The sequence below is a fragment of the Sarcophilus harrisii genome, chromosome 1 (genome assembly GCF_902635505.1).
Source record: "Sarcophilus harrisii chromosome 1, mSarHar1.11, whole genome shotgun sequence".
Classification (NCBI taxonomy): Eukaryota; Metazoa; Chordata; class Mammalia; order Dasyuromorphia; family Dasyuridae; genus Sarcophilus; species Sarcophilus harrisii.
In genome coordinates, this window is record NC_045426.1 from 346,766,702 (window position 1) to 346,785,935 (window position 19,234).

At 35.5% G+C, this 19,234-nt stretch overlaps 1 protein-coding gene across 1 annotated transcript in view; it reads left to right on the top strand.

Annotated features, from left to right (window-relative positions):
- Window positions 1-19,234, top strand: part of ADAMTS12 (ADAM metallopeptidase with thrombospondin type 1 motif 12) — a 467,290-nt gene that overhangs the window by 283,918 nt on the left and 164,138 nt on the right. Inside the window, exons 8-12 of the mRNA XM_031945878.1 lie at window positions 6,660-6,803; window positions 7,627-7,771; window positions 10,195-10,287; window positions 12,292-12,437; window positions 15,162-15,331. Of these exons, the coding sequence (XP_031801738.1) occupies window positions 6,660-6,803; window positions 7,627-7,771; window positions 10,195-10,287; window positions 12,292-12,437; window positions 15,162-15,331 (698 nt within the window). The remainder of the gene's footprint in view (window positions 1-6,659; window positions 6,804-7,626; window positions 7,772-10,194; window positions 10,288-12,291; window positions 12,438-15,161; window positions 15,332-19,234) is intronic.

Sequence of the window (19,234 nt, forward strand, 5' to 3'; positions counted from 1 at the left end):
AACATATATAGGACTGCTTGCCATCTAGGGGAGGGGGTGGAGGGAGAGAGGGGAAAAATTGGAACAGAAGTGAGTGCAAGGGATAATGTAAAAAATTATCCTGGCATGGGTTCTGTCAATAAAAAGTTATTATAATAATAAAACAAAAAAGAAAAAAAAAGAAATGGAACTGAGATAGAAGTGAGGAAGCACAAAGGTAGTAGAAGAAATTCTACCAGCAGGTAGGTTAGTTTGGAGCAAAGAATGCATGGTGGAATTGTGCAGTAAACCTGGAAAGGCAGGCTAGAGCTACATTATGAAGGACTTTAAAAGCCAGAGTAGTTTGCATTTTACTCTACAGGCAAAAGAGAACCACTTGAGTTTACTGAGCAAGGGAGAAACAATGTGTATTAGGAATATAAGTGAAATTAGAGAGAGGAGAGAGTAGTAGTGGGAAGACCAGTTTTCAATCATAGTTCACTCATTCTTTCATTCACTTGGTCCTCCAAACCTGAGATGGTAACAGCCTGACTCAATGTGATAGAAATGTGAATGGAAAGAAAGTTTTGGAAAGGAAAGTTATTTTGGAGGTAGAATCAATGCAACTTGGCAACTGAAATAAATAGCTCATTAAAATTAAATTGCTTTTTGTTGGTAACTTATGAAGCTGTAAAGTAGATGCTAATAAACAGAGAACAAGATTAACACAAATATTAACATAAATATTAACTGATTTGATTTGATCAGCTAATTGCAGGAGGGTTGCCAAATTCTTGAAGGGAGGACTAAGATGGGAGATTAATGAAGGATGAGCAATTAACTCTGGTTATCATTTTAATGGGGACCTTTCCTGGGGAAGAAAACATATATTCTTGAAAGGAGATATGACTAGAAAGGAAAGGAGGGATGTGTTAATAATAATAACATTGTATAATATAATACTATATACTTGTATGATTCTTAATGCATTTCAGAGCATTTTTCACATCCTTCATTTCATTTGCTCTTCATATTACCCCTGTAAGCTATTTCCAGGAAGTTTTATTATTCCTAAGGAGTGACTGGTTAAGGCAGTAGGTAGTAGATAGAATCAGCACAAAAAGCTAGGGATCCTGATTTCCAGCCTCCTATTTTTAATACCACAGCATGTTGTGTCTGCATTCCACTGAATAAAATTGTATTCATGAGAAAAAAGACCATTTAACTGTTCAAATATGTATTTTGTCTCCTTTAAAATTATGTTAATGTATCAGGAGTGCTAGACTAGATCTGAAGAAGATTTGGATTTTCATTTTCCTTGGTAACCCTATTGCTCTCCCAAATCTATTACATATGCAACTCTTGCTGCTTCATTTTGTTTGTAACTTCTCTTAAGTAAAGGTATTTTTTGTCAAGGAGGAAAAAAAAAAGAAGACTTGGGTTTTAGTTTGCCAATGCTTACTAGATTTGGAACATTAGGCAAGTCATAATTTTTCTGAAGCTCAGTTTCCTTATCTATACAAAAGGATGATAGCCTTACGCTTGAGCTGGAAGGACCAAAGAACTTATCTGGTTTAGCTGTTTCATTTTAGAAATGAAGTTTGAAAGTATCTAAAGAGATTATTTGGCTGCCTTACCTCACTTAGGTGTTGTGAGAAAAGTGTTTTGTGAACCATAAAGTGCAGAGTGAGTTATTGCTATTAATTAAGGATCTTTTGTGTACTAAAAGCAAAATTGTATCATCCCTTAGGTGAAAGAGATTTCCTTGAAGGAGGAAATTAGAAATAGATAGGACAGACACAGTGCTATTTAATCTTTTTAAAGAGAATGTTCAGAGGCAGTCAAGAAAGAAACAACAGGATGATATCTCACAACATACCCACAGAAGATTGGTTAGAATTTAGAATTAGCATGGCTTTCCCAGAAAGGTATCAAGGAGCTTACTGTACTCTTAAATAGCAGTTGAGTAGTAATAGAAAGAAGTGGATCAGAAGCAAAGAAAATTAGCTCAAGGGTGAAAGCTAATGTTCCCAAAAGGAATTAAAAAGGTTTAAGTTGGTGATCAGGTATGCCATTTTCAACCTTTTATAAACCATGCTTTGTTCTTTCAATATTTGTTCTGTATGATAAAATTGATGTCAAATATACATGTAGTATATATATACTCATGTACAAAAATACATATGGCCTTTTTGTAAAATTCTAAGCCCTTTACATACACCCCCTTGATTTTCTCAACAACCCTTTGAAGTAGATAGTTTCTTCTTCTTGATAAGAAAAGTGAGGCTCAAAGAGTGTACCTGACTGATAGAGGGATGATTCAGAACCAGATGTTCTCCAATCCCAGGTTCAATAGTCTTTCTACTATACCGTGCTATGGGTTGTTTTATCTTGATGGAAGTTAACTAGTTTCTGTAAAATTCCTAAATTTATATACACATAAATGCATACACATGTATAATTTTAGGAAAGCAGAATTAAATTAATTAAGTGGGGGCAGTCCCATTCTTGATGCCTGCAGTAATACTAATGGTTGCATCTTATTTTATACTACTACATTACCATCATATCATAGGACTGTAAATCAAGAGAAACATTGACTTTAGGAATCTTGCAGGGAGTTAGTGATCTGACCCAATCTTCTTTTTTTATAGATGAGTAAATTGAGACCCCAGAAGGTCAACTGACTTTCTTAAACATATATAGGTAGGAAGTGGTAGATCTAAAATCAGAATTTGGGTCCTGTACCTTTAAGCTTAGTATTCTTACTGTATTATGCTACTTATAATTACATTCGGGTGACAGATAACAAATTCAGTACCTGGGAAGGATTTAAAATACCTTTAGCTCATTTTTCTGAAACCCTTTTAAGTGATAGCACAAAGCATCTGAACCCTTGAGGAACAGTCTGTAACTACATAATTTCATCTACAGTTGGATTCTATGACCTATTCTGATGCCTGTCAAGGCTCAATAAATGTTAAATGAACAATAGTTAAAAAATCTAAATGTTATAAGAGGGGTAATTTGGAAATATGAGCCTATATCTCTTGAGAAAATACTGTCATAAAATAGTCAAAATGAGCAGATAAAATCCAATGAATTGCCTAGTATATATTTTCTCTCTGTTAATTTATCCCTATTGTATAGATTTGCCAAATCTGTGGTCAGCGAATAAGTAGGAAACAAGTTACAACAAAGCAAGAAAGAAAAAGGCTAAACAGGACAGAGCAATTAATGAAGTTTGTTTCCGTCTTTATTCAGTAAATAGACAGACTCTGTGCTATGGACAAACCTCCCTATCCTTAATATCCCCTTGGATTAGCCTACAGGGCAGGGATTCTGAGACAAGGCACATCAGTAGTGCAGGAAAAACAGTATTGGATTTGGAAATAGAAGACCTGATTTTGGTCTATTTTTACTACTTAGTTACTGTGTAACCTTGAGAAAGTTATCTATCTTCTTTGAACCCTAGTAAAACCAGGTGATTGAACTAGGTAACCTTGGAAGTCTAAAACAGTTCTAACTTCCAAAATCTATTTCAATCCCATCATTTTTATAAATGAGGAAGTTGAAACACAGGAAATTAGGGATTTACCTAGCAAGCTGGGAAGTGGCAACATGTTCTAGTGGAAATGGGGCTGGTCTCAGAATAGAAAGATCTGGATCCTCCATTTACTAGTGAAATAGGCTAGATCCTGAAGTATTTAATCCTATAAAAATGAGTTTATCTGCCTAATACAACCTCAAAAGGTTGTAATGAAGATCAAATTCAATTTGACAAACATTTATTAATCATTCACCATGAGCAAGGCAGAGAATTCATGGCACAATGGAAAGAGAAGTAGATTTAGAGGAAGATCTGAATTGGAAATCATACCTTGGACACTTAATGGTCTTCATGGGTAATCTGTTAATATCTCTGAGCCTCAATCAGATATTTAAGGCTTACCTAGACCACTGGAATTACTAATCTTTGACTTCTTATATGTGAATCCTATGGGTGAAATAAAGACATGACAAAAGAAACTATCATTGAATAGCTGTCAATGGTAATATATAAATGGGACCCTTAAATATGAGCTATTATTATTATTGTTATTATTATTCTACTCGTAATCCTACTGGGGACAGAACTAGAACCAAAGCCCCAGCATCTCCTGCTTCTTCAGGGTAAGGCTTCTCCCACTTCATCATAATACATTTTCTTTCCATAGTTTCTTCAAGACAAGAACAGTGTCATAAAGCACTGGAATATCCAGTTTTTACTACTATTTCTGAGAGCTTCTTTTCTTTTTAAGTTAGGAAAATTTTCTGAAAAAACTAAGGGGAAAAATACTGGAGATATTAAATCTATTTAATGATGGGAAGATTTTTTTTCAATAGTCAATCCTCTTAAAGTGTTAGGCTAACACCTGAGACCTATTAGAGCATCATGCTGTATGGTCCTTGGTTATGGAAGCAGACAATGTTAGAAAGATCGAAGTTCCTCTAGCCTACCAGGGAACTGCTAGAGGCTTGAAACTTTAATAAATTATTAAACAGGTAATTTCAGAGAGGAGTTGATGAGTCAGAAAAGATTGAATTTTGAGCAGTCTGGGGAGGATCTGCTGAAATAAATCATTGCATCAAACAACATTCTCCACTGGAAAAGAGGTAATTATTGGGATGAGAGGTTTGTAGATTAATTCTTTGCCTTATTTGTGAGTACATATCAAGCCTAAATGAGTTGAGGGCTCATATTTAAATCGATTCAACTTTTCATAAAAGGCATAGAAAAATAAAAGAAAAATCACTAGCTTCCCCAAGACATTGATGTACATTACAAGGCAGGAATAACTGCTTGTGTTTGTCAGAAGCTTTGATGCAAAAGTAATACAACCTTACAGGCATGATCCTGGCCACTAGTTTATATCTTTCTCAACCAAAGCAGCCTACTTAACTTTTCTCCTTCAGGTAACAGTAAATCTGAGGCAGGACTGCCAAGAGGGAAGTACTTCAGAGGCAAAATAGGGTTCTTGGAAGCTGGTAGAGTACAACCTGTGTGTGGAGGAGAGAGGATATTCATTCTAAGGTCATCAACAGACATCACTAAATAAGGTTTCCTTGTCCACTGAATTAAATGAGCCTAACTCACTGGTATGAAGCTTTAAGATTTATAAAGTAATTTCCTTACATCTTATTTGTGAAGAGAAGCAGAATGAGTGCTATAACCCCCATTTTAAGATGGCATAGCAGTTGTATCCTGCTGACAGAGTGTGGGCTAGAAGTCAAGCTTTAACTAAGGGGAAGGAAAACCTTACTGATGAATTTGGAAGTTTGCTTCAGACAAACCAATCAGAACAGAGAAGAATAGGTCAAGGTTGAAATGAGAAGTGTAAGGAGTCATATCCCTTGTGATTCAGCAAAGTGTGAGGAGAATAACCTGAAAACAGTGGGAGTAACCTTGGGAAGTCAGAGGAGAGAGCATGATATAGTGAAAATGGGCTGGATCTGGAGTTAAAGGAACTAAGTTCAAATTCCAGCTCTGTTACTTACTATCTGTGTGACCTTAGACAAATGTTCACTCTGGGCCGCAGTTTACTTATATAAAATTTAAGATTTAGGCAAAATGATCTTTAAAATTGCCTGCAACTTTAAATCTATGATCCTATGATCTAGAAAGCCAAGAGGGTTAGTTTTCCTAGGGCTCAAAAGCATGAAGGGCGCAAAGGCAAAGGGCAAGGTCTTTGCAGAGTAGCTTGAAGCCCAATGGAAGAATCTTCAGAGGACAGATTTAACTCCATGCCATAAACTTTTACTAAGCACCTATTATATACAGAGCACTGCAGTGGGAGATAATAGATTTGGATGGGTAGAGAAAAATGGGACAAAATCTGAGATTTCATTGGGTATAGGGAGTTATGAGGAACTCCTACCAAGGCAGTCCATTTATTTACTTCTCAGACTTAATCTTAGTTACCTAAAGTACCAAGAGGTTATACAATTTGCCCATTGTACACATGATTCTGTGCCAGGAGATGGGGCTTCCTGACTCACAAATTATTTCTACATCAGCATGCTACACTGACATCCCTTACAACAGATTTAACTAAGATAGTAACTGTGATCATTAAGGAAATGGGGGGCAGCCACATTAAATTATCTTCCCATTTCATACAGTTGGTAGACATTAGAAGTGATTTTAACTCCCCCTTGTTTAATTTGATTCATTTGAGTCCAATTCTAACATCCCTCCTCCACCATATTGCTTCTCCATTGCCACCTAATTATAATAGAAGAGGATGTGCCAGGGTCAATCACATAGCAGGAATAAGGAATAGTAATGGACAGTTAAAATGCTATGAAGGTATCCAGGATAGAAATCCTGGGGCAAGATATCTAACCTACTGAGCAGTTACTCAATGGAATGTTTATTGGAGGACATAGACAAGAATGTTACAGGGTAAAGAGGAATGGAGGGATCATAATTTGCTCCCCAACCAAGAGCAAAGACAGCAATGTCCTTCCCTTTTTCCTTTCCCACCCTAAATGAATGAAATATTGTGTATTTTGAAGAAATCTATTTTTCCTATTCCAACATTGAATTATGGTACTTAACCTAATAAAGCAAGTGCATTTATCTTGGTCAAGAAAAATGAATATTTTCTCTTTGGTTATTGCTGTTCAGCTTGCTGTTGTTCTGTGTACATCCCTTCTAGCTTTGGCATCCAGCATGATGGAAGAGAAAACGACTGTGAGCCTGTGGGAAGGCATCCCTACATCATGTCCCGTCAGCTCCAGTATGACCCCACTCCACTCACATGGTCCAAGTGTAGCAAGGAGTATATCACTCGCTTCCTTGAGTAAGTAGTTAAAGAGCTTCCTAATTATCTAATTAGTCATTCTTAATTATTATCCTGAGCTTCTCCAATGCAACTCATTTGCATTTGATTTCCTCTATAGCAGTTTCCCAAAAGTGGCTTGTTTCTGGGAAATCCAACTGCTGCTCTTAGCAAGGCTGTTGTAGAACACTGTGCTGAAAGGGTATCACAAGACATCATCTCTCAGTTTTTCTTTGCTTACTAAATCCCTTAGGATTTAAAACCAATTCCATTCACAAAGATACCTTCTCTTAGTGAAACATTCTGCAGCGTTCATCCAGGTTTATTCCATAAATATTAATTATTTTCTATTCATTGGGCATACATATTAAGTATTAGGCTTTAAACAAAATCGTCCTAGCCCTAAGGAGCTTATAGTCACCTAGAGGAAGTGGCTCCTTTCTCACTTCTGACATTCTCCCTGTTCCAGGTCTTTGTGGATCTCTTCCACGATCTGAGTCCATTTTCCTGAAGCTGAGAGAAACCTCAAATGTTCCCAACTGAAAATTACTAGGAAGAGTCCAGACTGGGCAAGTCCAGTAACAAATACTGTTTTGAGCTGTAAGATAAAGCTAGGATGCTTGTACTGGGTAGCCATGAGCTCAGCTTGACCATTGCTTGTATTGCTCTGTATTCATCTGTGCTCTCTGAAGACTGAAGATTTGAACTTTGATTAAGGATATGAAAGAATAGAATGGGATGGAGAGGAGGCTTTGGGATTGGAATGTACATCTGCCAGCTGAGTCAGTTGGTGAGAATGATTGTTGTTGACCTTTGTTTACTTGTGTTGAATGCTCATGTTCAGCCGAGGCTGGGGGTTCTGCCTGGATGATGTCCCCCAGAAGAAAGGCTTGAAGTCCAAGGTCATTGCTCCTGGAGTGATCTATGACATCCACCACCAGTGTCAGCTGCAGTATGGTCCCAATGCAACCTTCTGTCAGGAAGTTGATGTAAGTGCCAGATGTCTTCAGCATTCCTCCCTATTGCTGTGTCAAGCAGGCCTAAGTGGAGGCTTAGCCACCCTGCCCAAGGCATGTATAGCAAAATGCTTAGAGGCTTGCAGATTGCAAAGCAAGAAAATCATTGATTAGTGGGATGCAAATTAAGTTATCTGGCATCTTCTGACTCCTAGGTCATGTCCCTTTCCACTATTATTATTGGAAGCGGGACAGGAACAAACATTTATTTAGTACCTACTATGTATGTCAGAAGTCAGGGGTCACCTAGCTAGTAAGTATCTGAATTCAGATTTGAATTTAGGTCTTCCATCTAATGATCTAATTGATCATCATCTGATGAAGGTGATGATTCCACTGAAGAAGATGATTGTGGAGGATTGGTAGTCCACTAATATTTTGATTTTCTTTTGTACCTGGCAAAATTCACATATCACTAAATGCCATGAATTCCTGGGATTAAAAAATACTATAGAAGACTAAGGAATAGTAATTTATTAGGAAAAAAAGGGAGAAATTTTTTTAAACACAGTAGAAAGAAAGGAAAACTCACTCCATGAATTATGAAGGAGAATTCACAGGGATAAAGTCCCTGGGAAGAATATAGCCTTCTTAACTGAGCTGACATATAATCATTTTGGGAGGTGATGGATATAAATGATGTCAACCCCATTTCTCTGTCCAGATTCAAGAATAAGCTTGTTGATTTTATTCTCCTTTATGATCACATTTATTTTCTTGAAGTTAAAAAGCAATGATATTTTTATATCATTTTTCATTTCCAATTATGTCCATCCCCCTCCCTTACTCAGACAGCCATCTCCTGTAATAAAAAATAAAAAAATAAGGGGGGGAAATGTAGTTCAGCAAGACTAACCAACACAAAAACCAGTTGTTATATGATGTTCTGAATGCATAGTCCCTTATCTCTACAAAGAAGAAAGAGAGGTATATTTTCTCATTTTTTTCTTGAAAGCCAAGAAAAGTCCTTATATTGCATGGCATTCAATTTTTGTTACTCTTCCTATTTCTATTGTGTGGTATGTGTTTGTATACATGCAAACACACACACAGATTTTCTTTTTTCTGTTTACTTCACTTTATATACATTCATGCTTTTCCCTTTCCTTTGTATTTTTGATTCTATCTTTTAGTGTGATTTTCTATGGTGTGATAAAAAATGAAATAAAGAAAGCCATAATATGTTCCAAGACATTTCATCTTTAATTAGGAAAGAGAGCACTGATTTTGAAGTCAAGTGGCCTTATTTTGAATGCTGGTTATGGCATCATAGCCCTCCTACCCTCTGTTTTTCTATCTGTAAAATGAAGGATTGCACTATATGATCTCTCTTGGCCCCTTCAAACTCTTAAATTTATGATCATATGATCCTAGCATTATGCTGGGCAAATTATTCTCTAGGTTTTTGTTTTCGCAATAGGAGGGGATTCATGAGATTCTTTATAGTTTAAATATTTTATGATTCTATCATATCAAAATCACATCTAAAATGATAGTTAAATGGAAATGGATGTGCTTATTGCATAATAGGAAAGCAAACTAAGACTCTGTAGATCATTCTTACAAGGTTCCCACAATACCTTTCCCACATTTCTGTTAAACTTGTTAGCTGTAGTTCATAAAATAATGAGGATACTGGATAATTTTCATTTCCTTCACTGGGAAAAAGACAAATATAATTTCACTTTTATTGAAGGAGAAGACTAGATGAAGGCCTTTTGAAACAAATGTGTGAATACTCAGTGATGATTAGAACCCAGAATCTGTGACTTGCTCTCAGTGATCATAATTATGATGATTATTACCAATGATAATGTATCGAATTATTCATTCTCTTATCAAACTTTCTGCAAAAATAATTTTGGATTTTAAGAAAACATGGTTTCATCTTTTATTTTCCTAAACACTAAATTCTAGATCCCTATCTTTCATATAGTATTTAAATCCAAAGTGTGTGTGAACTGGTTTGGATGCTAAACTTAAAGGGAAATAATATAGTATAATGAAAAGAGCCCTGGATTTGGGAACCTGGGTTTAAAACTGGCTATCACATTACCTGTATGACACTGAGCAGGTAGCTTAACCTTTTTGAGCCCCATACTTCAAAGGTGCTTTCTAACTCTAAATCTGTGATCAGAGCATCTCCACTACATCCTTCCAAACATTATTGAAAGTACAGTTCAAATTTTGTCTCAGGCATTTACTAGTTCTGTGATGATGAGCAAATCACTTAACTTAGAGAACCTCTATTTTTCATCTATAAAATGGGAATAATAATGATTAATCTCTACTTCATAGGATGGATGAGAGTAAGACACTTTGCAAATCTCCCTGCACTGTATTAGTAGGAATTGTTATTTTTATTACTAAGGGCTGTGCCTTTCCTGGTTTCACAGAACATTTGCCAAACATTATGGTGCTCGGTGAAAGGTTCTTGCCGTTCAAAGCTGGATGCTGCTGCAGATGGGACAAGATGTGGAGAGAAAAAGGTGATGTTTTAGACTGTAGACAAAGACTAGAGGAACAGAGAATCCTGATATTAAGGGAAAAGGTCACAGGAGATCAGTCAGTGTGCCCTGGAACTGAAAGCAGTTCAGGCAGAGCACCTGGAGATAAGCATTTTCACTTCTGACTCTCATTCTGGCATTTTCCAGTAGGAAGATGCAAAGAGAGGAATAGTCCTTGATGCTACATTTAACCTCTGGCCAAAGACTTCACATGTCATTTATAGTTTAGCTTGCTGTTCTTAAAATTTGGGACATGTTGCTAATAGTGGAATTTTCTGGATTGAGAATCCAAACATCTATATTTTTTTCACTTTTTTTTTTCTAAATGAAGAATGATTTGGACAAGTCAGTAGACATTTCCTTCTGAGAATGCCTCATTTTGGCTATTAATTTACCTGTTAACACCTGGTCTGACCATATACCAAAATATGTTTCTGCTTTGCTAGGCACCAAGGGCAAATACTTTCAGCTTGTTGGGAGTCAAAATATAAAATTGTATTTCAAAGCAATTTCTTGAGAACTAGTTCTTCAGGATATTTTAATTTCACCTATAATATTTGCTGGAAGCATCACTGAGCCTTTGTGTTTGGGGAAGAGGAGCAGCTTTTTAAAAACTTTTTGAGTAAAATAATTCAAGAATCTCTTCAGATATCAGAACCATGTGAACTGGATAGTAAAATATGACAAGCAAATAGAACCTTCCCAGTACCTCCAAGAAACGGGGTTAGCTTTTGAAACATGATATATTTCTTTTTTCATCCTTGCCTTCTCCTTTCTATTTTCCCAAACTGATAGCTGGCTTAAAATATTTAGATGGCCCGTTGTTGGACCTGTGAATTGATCCAAACATTCCATAGAGCAATGTGTAATTATACTCAAAGAATTATAAATTTGACCTAGAAATACCAATATTAGGTCTGTTTCTCAGGGTCATCAGGAAAAAGAAAAGAACCCATATGTTCTAAAATATTTATAGCAGCTCTCTTTGTGATAATAGAGAACTGGAAATGGAGGGAATGGCCATTAATTAAGGAATGACTAAATACATTGTGGTATATGATTGTGATGGAATATTACTGTACTGTAAGAAATGATCAATCAGGTTGATTTTTTAAAAAAAAACATGGAAAAACTTGCATGAAATAGTGAAGAATAAAAATGAACCAAGAGAATATTATACATAGTAATATTAATAGTGTTTGAAAAATAACTGAGAATGACTAGGTTATTCTGAATATTGTAAATGCTTAAATACAAAGGACCTATGGAGAAAAATGTTATCCACCTCCATAACTAATAAATAGAAGTATGTATAGCATGAATTATATATATATATATATATTTGCACACACATTATATATATAAAACACATACACACATATATAAATATCTATGTAAAATGGTAGCCTTCTGTAGTATGAAGTTGGGGAGGAAGAGAGACAATTCAAAACAACAAAAAATGAAATTAAAAAAATGAAATATTTGGATGGTTTCACGTGAGAAAGGAAATTGATTTATTCTTTGCTGCAGAAGGTAAGGTTAAAAACAACGGGTTGGATTAACAAAAAAGCATTCCTTATTCATCAAAAAAAAAATTGTTGAAGCTCTACCTCAAACAGTAGAGAGCTGCCCATGATTAGAAGTGTGAATCAAATGCTAGCTGACAACTTGTCAAGGGCATTCTAGAGGACATCCCTGCACCACATGGGAAGTTGAATCAGGTGATATCTAAGAACTCTTTTAACTCTAATATTATGTGACTATAAAGGTCAAAACTCTCAAAGGGGACTCTCGTTAGCTTTTATTTCTCTGATTTAGTTTAGAGTTACTTGCCTCAAAAATTGGTGGCAAAAGCAAAGTCCTGAGTTTGAATTTCCCTGCTGTGAAGATATTTTTTCAGCTCCCTTAGTGCTAAGTTTTATTGCTGTGAGGTTGCCAACTTCCTAATCTATTTTCACTTTTTTCCCCTTCCTCTCGACCCCTCAGTGGTGTATGGCTGGCAAGTGCATCACAGTGGGAAAGAAACCAGAGAGCATCCCTGGAGGTTGGGGTCGCTGGTCACCCTGGTCACACTGCTCCAGGACCTGTGGGGCTGGAGTTCAGAGTGCAGAAAGACTTTGCAACAACCCTGAGTAAGTCTGCCCCTTATTTTTCTCCATTAAAAAAAATTGCCTTTGTGAGTATAATCCCTGTAATTGCAAGCTTTCTACCAAGAAATCAAACACTGATTCTCTTTTCTCAGTCAAGAAAGAATCAAAAGGAATGACAAAGGACAATAAAAATTCATTGGGCTCTGTGTTTGATTATCTATTAGGCCTGCTTCCTAATATTTTGTTTTTATAGCTTGAACAATTAGGCCAGTTCTCATTTTTATGGTTAAATTTTGGATTGACTTTTTATTTTTCTAATGTGCGTATGTCCAACTGTAATACTTCAGAATAGTTTCATTCATTTAGGGCAAAAAATATCTCTAGAGCCCATTGATGCAGAATTTATTTTTGTAAGAAAATTTTCTGCCTGATTTGGTCTATCAGTGAAAATTTCTTAAGGGTATCTCCTGTACATTCTGATGTAACTGCTGAAATATTTAATAATGTAGATTAACTGATATTATTTTAATAACTGAATTCTGAGTTTTCCAAATTATGTTTCACAGAATCCTTGATTTCTACAGATACTTTTTTGGGGTAAGTGAGTAAACAGAAGTAAGTGGATTAGTTTTACCATTGGAAGCTGAAATTTATGGTGAAATTACTGATTTAAAAAGTAATCTAATGATGCTGGATCTAAATCTTTCATTCCTTCTAGCTCCAAAAGATACTCTAATGCCTAGTATTAGTTCTTTTTCTTCTAGAAAAAATCAAGTGCTACAGTAGAAAAATGATAGTATATGCTGTCACTCACAATCAGAAAATGAGGTTCATTTTGCTGTGACTTAGAAAAGAAAAAGCATGAGCATTAAACAAATTTTAGTACAAGTGCTTCAGCCTTACTAATTAATATGAAAAATGTTACATCATTATTAAGAGATGACATGGCTTAGTTTATAGAGAAGACTGATCTTGAAGTCTGTAAACTTTGGCATCAAGTCCTGCATCTGACATATTAAGGTAATTCCCACAAAGGAAGTTCCCTTTACAAATGAAATTCTAGGGCCAGATCTACACCCAGAGAGAAGACTGTGGGAACTGAGTGTGGACCACAATATAGCATTTTCACTCTTTCTGTTATATTGTTTTTCTTTCTCAGTTTTTTTTTTCTTGATTTGATTTTTCTTGTGCAGCAAGATAACTATATAAATGTGTATACATGTATTGAATTTAACATATATTTTAACATATTTAACATATATTAGATGACTTACCATCTAGGAGAAGGGGTGGGGGGAAGGAAGGGAAAATTTGGAAAACAAGGTTTTGTAAAGATCAATGTTGAAAAAATTACCGATGCGTATGTTTTGTAAATAAAACGCTTTAATTAAAAAAAAAAGAAATTCCAGGGCCAGGTAATTGTTTTAAATTTATGATTATTATCAGGATGATGATGATGACTATAGGGATGAGTTTAATATTTTAGTGCAGACTTTAACTTGGTCCATGGACCCCATAGACATCCAGATAGATTTCAGGGAGCCTATGAACTCAAAGGGGAAAAATTATATCTTTATTTCTTAATCATTTGTGTTTTATTTTATGCACTTAAAATATAATTTTGAAAATGGTTCAGAGGCATAAAACTTCCAAAGGAGTCCCTGAGACAAAAAGGGTTAAGAACTTCTGCTCCACTGTTTCTCTGTAATATGAGATAACCTTCATTTCTGGAAGGTTATACCAGTAAGGCACAAACTGTGGCATGTCCTTCCAACTTGGAAAACATCTGAGTACAAGTCCAGCAATAGCTTGTATGATTATTGTCTAAAGACTTACTTCTCTAAATTCATAATGTAGCCATCAGAGAATGATATTTTTTATCCTGAAATTCATGAAACCCAAATGCTGATGGGTGGAAGCACTGAGTTTGAAGAAGCATTCATATAATGGAATCATGGTTTTTAGGAATAATCATAGGTGGTGCAATTGAGATAGTTACTGAAATTATAATCGGAAAGACTCCAAATCTTGCCTCAAATACCATCTATGTGACATTGAACAAGTCACTTAATTTTTCTTACAGTTTTCTCAGTTAAAAAATGGGGAAAATAATAACATCTAAGAGAGTTATTGTGAAGATTAAGTGAGATAAATGTATTTATATTATTAGCTCCTTCTCTTCTCCTCCTTTCCTTCTCCATCCTCCATGGTCCATTGGCTTAAAATTGGTATGAGGGAATATCTTATCCCAATGAGATAAATATGGATATGGACAATAGAGATAGAGAGTTGGAGATGTAGATGGGTACAGTTATAGATTCCATAGATATGGATATAAATATAGACAATGTCAATGTGAATATATATATATTCCCTTTACTAATATTGACAGTAATACCTTCTCTGTTAATGTAGATTGGCAATTTTTCTGTAACTTTTAATGTCAGAGTTGTCTTAGGGCACTGAACAATCCAATGCCTCTCTTGGATCACAACCAATGTGTCAGAGGCAACACTAAGGTTTAAGTTTTTCTGTATCCCAGGCAATGCTTTTATTTCACAATGTTTCTGTGTTATTATATACCATTATGTACTGAAGTCTAAAAATATGCTGTAGAGAATTGGCATTTAAAATAAGTGACTTTTGAAGGCAGAAGGGGACATGAGTTTGGTAGAGAGTGAAAATTTTTGTAGAATGCTTTTTACCAAAAAAAAAAAAAAAAGTGGTATTTGAGGAAAATTTGAAAGCTCCCTGTTTCATTGGCAGACCCAAGTTTGGAGGGAAGTATTGCACTGGAGAAAGAAAGCGCTATCGCCTTTGCAACATCCACCCCTGCCGCATAGATGTGCCAACATTTCGGCAGATGCAGTGCAGTGAATTTGACACAGTTCCTTACAAAAATGAGTTCTACCATTGGTTTCCAGTTTTTAACTCAGGTAAGACATGATGAAAGTTAGCACATCCCATTTCCTGGGCTTTTGCTATCAATTCCCAAAACATATTTCATTTTCATATTGCCTGTGGCACCTGAACTATCAAATAGAAAAAAATAAAATCATGAATCCAGTCCTCTGGGAATTAATAAAAAAATACAGGCAACTTTGACATGGATATAACAATCAGTCAGCACTTCTTAGGTGTCCTGTACATTCAATGTTATCTTTCTCCTCTTCTCTCCCCTTTCTTCCCTCCCTCCTTTCTCCCTTCTCAAAACACACACACACACACACACACACACACACACACACACACACACACACACACGTATGGTTTTATTTGTGTTTGTAAAAGGTAAATTTTACAAATGACATTCCTCAGGAGTGGGATGCTCACTAGTTGTCCAAGATGCCATGATTGGTGATATGCTTAACCCTACAGCCATCAGAAATGATGAACTTCTTAGCTGTCAGATCCTTAAACTCATTGTCATTGCCTTTTGTGAGAGTTCACTTTTTGGAGATGTGGGTCTTCTGGTAGCCAGGGAACTTGAATTTGATCCTCTTCAAAGGCTCAATTGCATATTATGTATTCTGAACCTTGGTTCAGATGGATATAATGATCTGGCATATGGACTAGAGTGCCCTGAAACTTTCCAAAGACTTTCTCCCTGTACTCTATATGTTAGTTTAGAACCTATCAGTCCTGAACAGGAAAATAGCTTACTAATGTGGATGACATGAAAGGGATGCAGTTGTACTCAGAAATGAAAGCCATCCTTGTCATAACTCTTTACCTTGTACTTATTGGCATATATTTGAGAGAAATTCAGGGCTTTTGAACACTGCTGCCTATATTCATCTAAAAAATACAGACACAAAATGGGAACTCGTTTATTTTTGCTTTCCTTTTGTCAAGATATTGATTGTCCTCAGAGAACTCCCTGCTAACATGGAACTTTAGATACAGCTTTTTCCTATACAGTAAGTATACCTTACACTACCTTTAGCAGCAAATAGGATGATGACCTATGACAGCGGCATGATCAAGTGCTATGTCTTTCCCCAGAGAAGGAATTAATGGAACTTTTAAAACTAGCACATATGAATACTAGGGGAATAAGGGCTTGGGTACTTGCTAATTCATCTTAGTTGTATTAGTTATACCTTTATACCATTAGTTATTCTAAAAAATATATAGATTTATAGGAGGAGGTGAATATGGCTTGAAATATTCAGAGATGACTTTTTAGAGGAGGTCAAAGTGATAATGAGCTTCAAAGTATGCATAGGGAGTGAGATGCCAATGAGGAAACTGAAGTAGAAAGCTTAAAAGTCACAAGCAAATAGGTATTAGAGGCAGGATTAGAATCCAGAATTCTCTAGGATGCTACTAGAACTCTTCTGCTAATAATATAATAATAAGTGGGTTAATATTAATGACAAAGTATCAATAACACATTTCTAAATTGTGATTTTCTTTAATTCACAACCATGCAGCATCACTAGAAGCATAATATAGTATTAATCAGATGGGTTTTTGAGGTATCGGGCAGTTTGGATTCAATGGAAACACTGAAGTTTCATAAATGTGAGCTAATCCAATTTCCTGCTTTTACTCAATTCTGGGTATGGCACATAATTGTCCACCTACATTTCCTGACAAAAACACACACACTGATGAAATAATTTGATAGGTTCTTTATCTAATTGGATGTTATAATCTGGACATTTGGTATTTTATCTATTTTCTTTTGATTTCTGATGGATATATAAGGATTCAAGAATGTTATACACACATATACACATAGATTTATCTATATATACATACACAAAAATATATGTGTATATATGTATGTATACATATATATGTATATAGACAGGTAGATAAATATGATTTATAACATGGGAATCTTGGCTATTCGGGGAGAACATTCTAATTTTTAGGTTAACATTATGGAGGTTAACCCTGTCTTCCCACAATACATCTCTTAATGCTGGTGTCCAGGGTAGACTATTGGTCTACATGGCCCCTCCATCTGATTCACTCTGGCTGCACTTTCAACATAATGGTCTCATGTGAGAATTTTAATAAAAATCTATCTTTAAATTATCATGAAACTCTAAACTAGTGACCTAGTCTCTCTGAACCCCAGCTTCCTCAACTATGAAATGGGATTAATAACTCCTTTCCTGCTTATCCCACGAGAAGTTACCATGAAATTAAAATGAAATAACGAGTTTGAAAATACTTTTCACTTTAATAATTCAACTCAATGAGACATTCATTATGCATCTTATACAATGGAAAGTATTGATGGCAGACACTGGGAATACTAGGAAAAAATGAGAAGAAAATCTGCTAGAAGCTTATCTTAGGAATTGGAGTGAAGATGAAACAACATGTAAACAAACAAAGAATGTATCAATAAAGTTATTTGTGGAGGAGAAAACATTAACCATTGGAGCAATCAAAAAGAGGCGGTATCTAAAGATTTAAAAAAGAAGAGTCAAAGGAATGTATTTTAAGATGAGGGATGTTAGTAGAGTGTAGCAGGAAATAGGATGATGAGTACAGAGAGTATTTAGCATCCCAGTTTGGCTAGGACATGGTATATGGGAAAGGGAGCAAAGTGAAAAATGATTGCAAAGGTCATTGCAGAATTACAGACTTCCACAGATGGACAAGACCACAGAGAACATCTCATACAACCCATACCTGAAAAAGAATGCCTATTAGAGCACATCTGACATGTGGCTAATCAGCCTTTGCTTTGGGATTTCTAATAGGGAGGATGTCTACTCCTTCAGGAAACAGACAATTGGACTTTGGGGTAATTTAGTAACAATCTAACAATAGTTAGTAACTGATTTCAAGTCTCAGTTTACCTTTTTGAAACTTCTACCCCAGTTGTCCTACTTCTGAGCTCAGAGGCCAAGCAGAAAAAGTCCATTTCTTTTTCTTTGAGACAACCCTTCAAATGTCAATAGAGAACCATTATTTCCCATCTTAGTCTTCTCTGAAATAGACGTTCCCAATGTCATCCCCATAGGACATTATCTCGAACTTCTTCACCATTTTGACTTCACCATAAGAAGAATAAATTAATAATGCTTAATACATGTGTTTTTTTCAAATTAATTCAGTAATCATTAATTCTTAACATATATTCCCCAAATCAATAAAATATTGCAGATGTGATCTGATCACTTTCTCCATTCCTGGAAGTTCTGATTCTCTTAACTTAATACAGCCTAAGATCTCTTTAATTCTTGGCTTTTATATCACACTGCTAACACTCAGGAATCTGATGATTTTGGCAGTAGTGTAGATGATGATTGAAGAAAGAGATAATGGAAGAAGGGAAACTAATTAAGAAGCTATTGTTATAGTTCAGCTAACAACCCCAAATCTTTTATATATTATTGTGTAGCCCAGTCTTTCCCACATTGTACTTGTAAGATACTCTTCTTAAATTTAAATGTAAAATTTTACATGATGTCTTAGCAGATTGCCTATTTTTCATTCAGTACAATTTTTTAGCCTGTTAAGATATTTTTTGGATCCCAGCTCTCTCAATCATTGTGATAGCTATCTCTCTGTTTTGTGTTTTCTATAGATTTGATAAGGCTTCTGTCTTTCTTTATCTAAGAAACTAATACATATGTTAAATAGCATTGGGTCGAAAAATAACATTGAATTAAAAACAGATCTCTGAGGCACTGTGGTTGAGTTGTTATTCAGTCATCTTTAAGTCTTGTTCAAGGATTAATGATTCCATTTGGGGTTTTCTTAACAGAGGCTCTGAAATGATTTGCCATTTCTTTCTCCAGCTCATTTTTCAAATGAGAAAACAGAGACAAAGAGGATTAAGTGACTTCCTAAGAAGTGTCTGAGTCTGA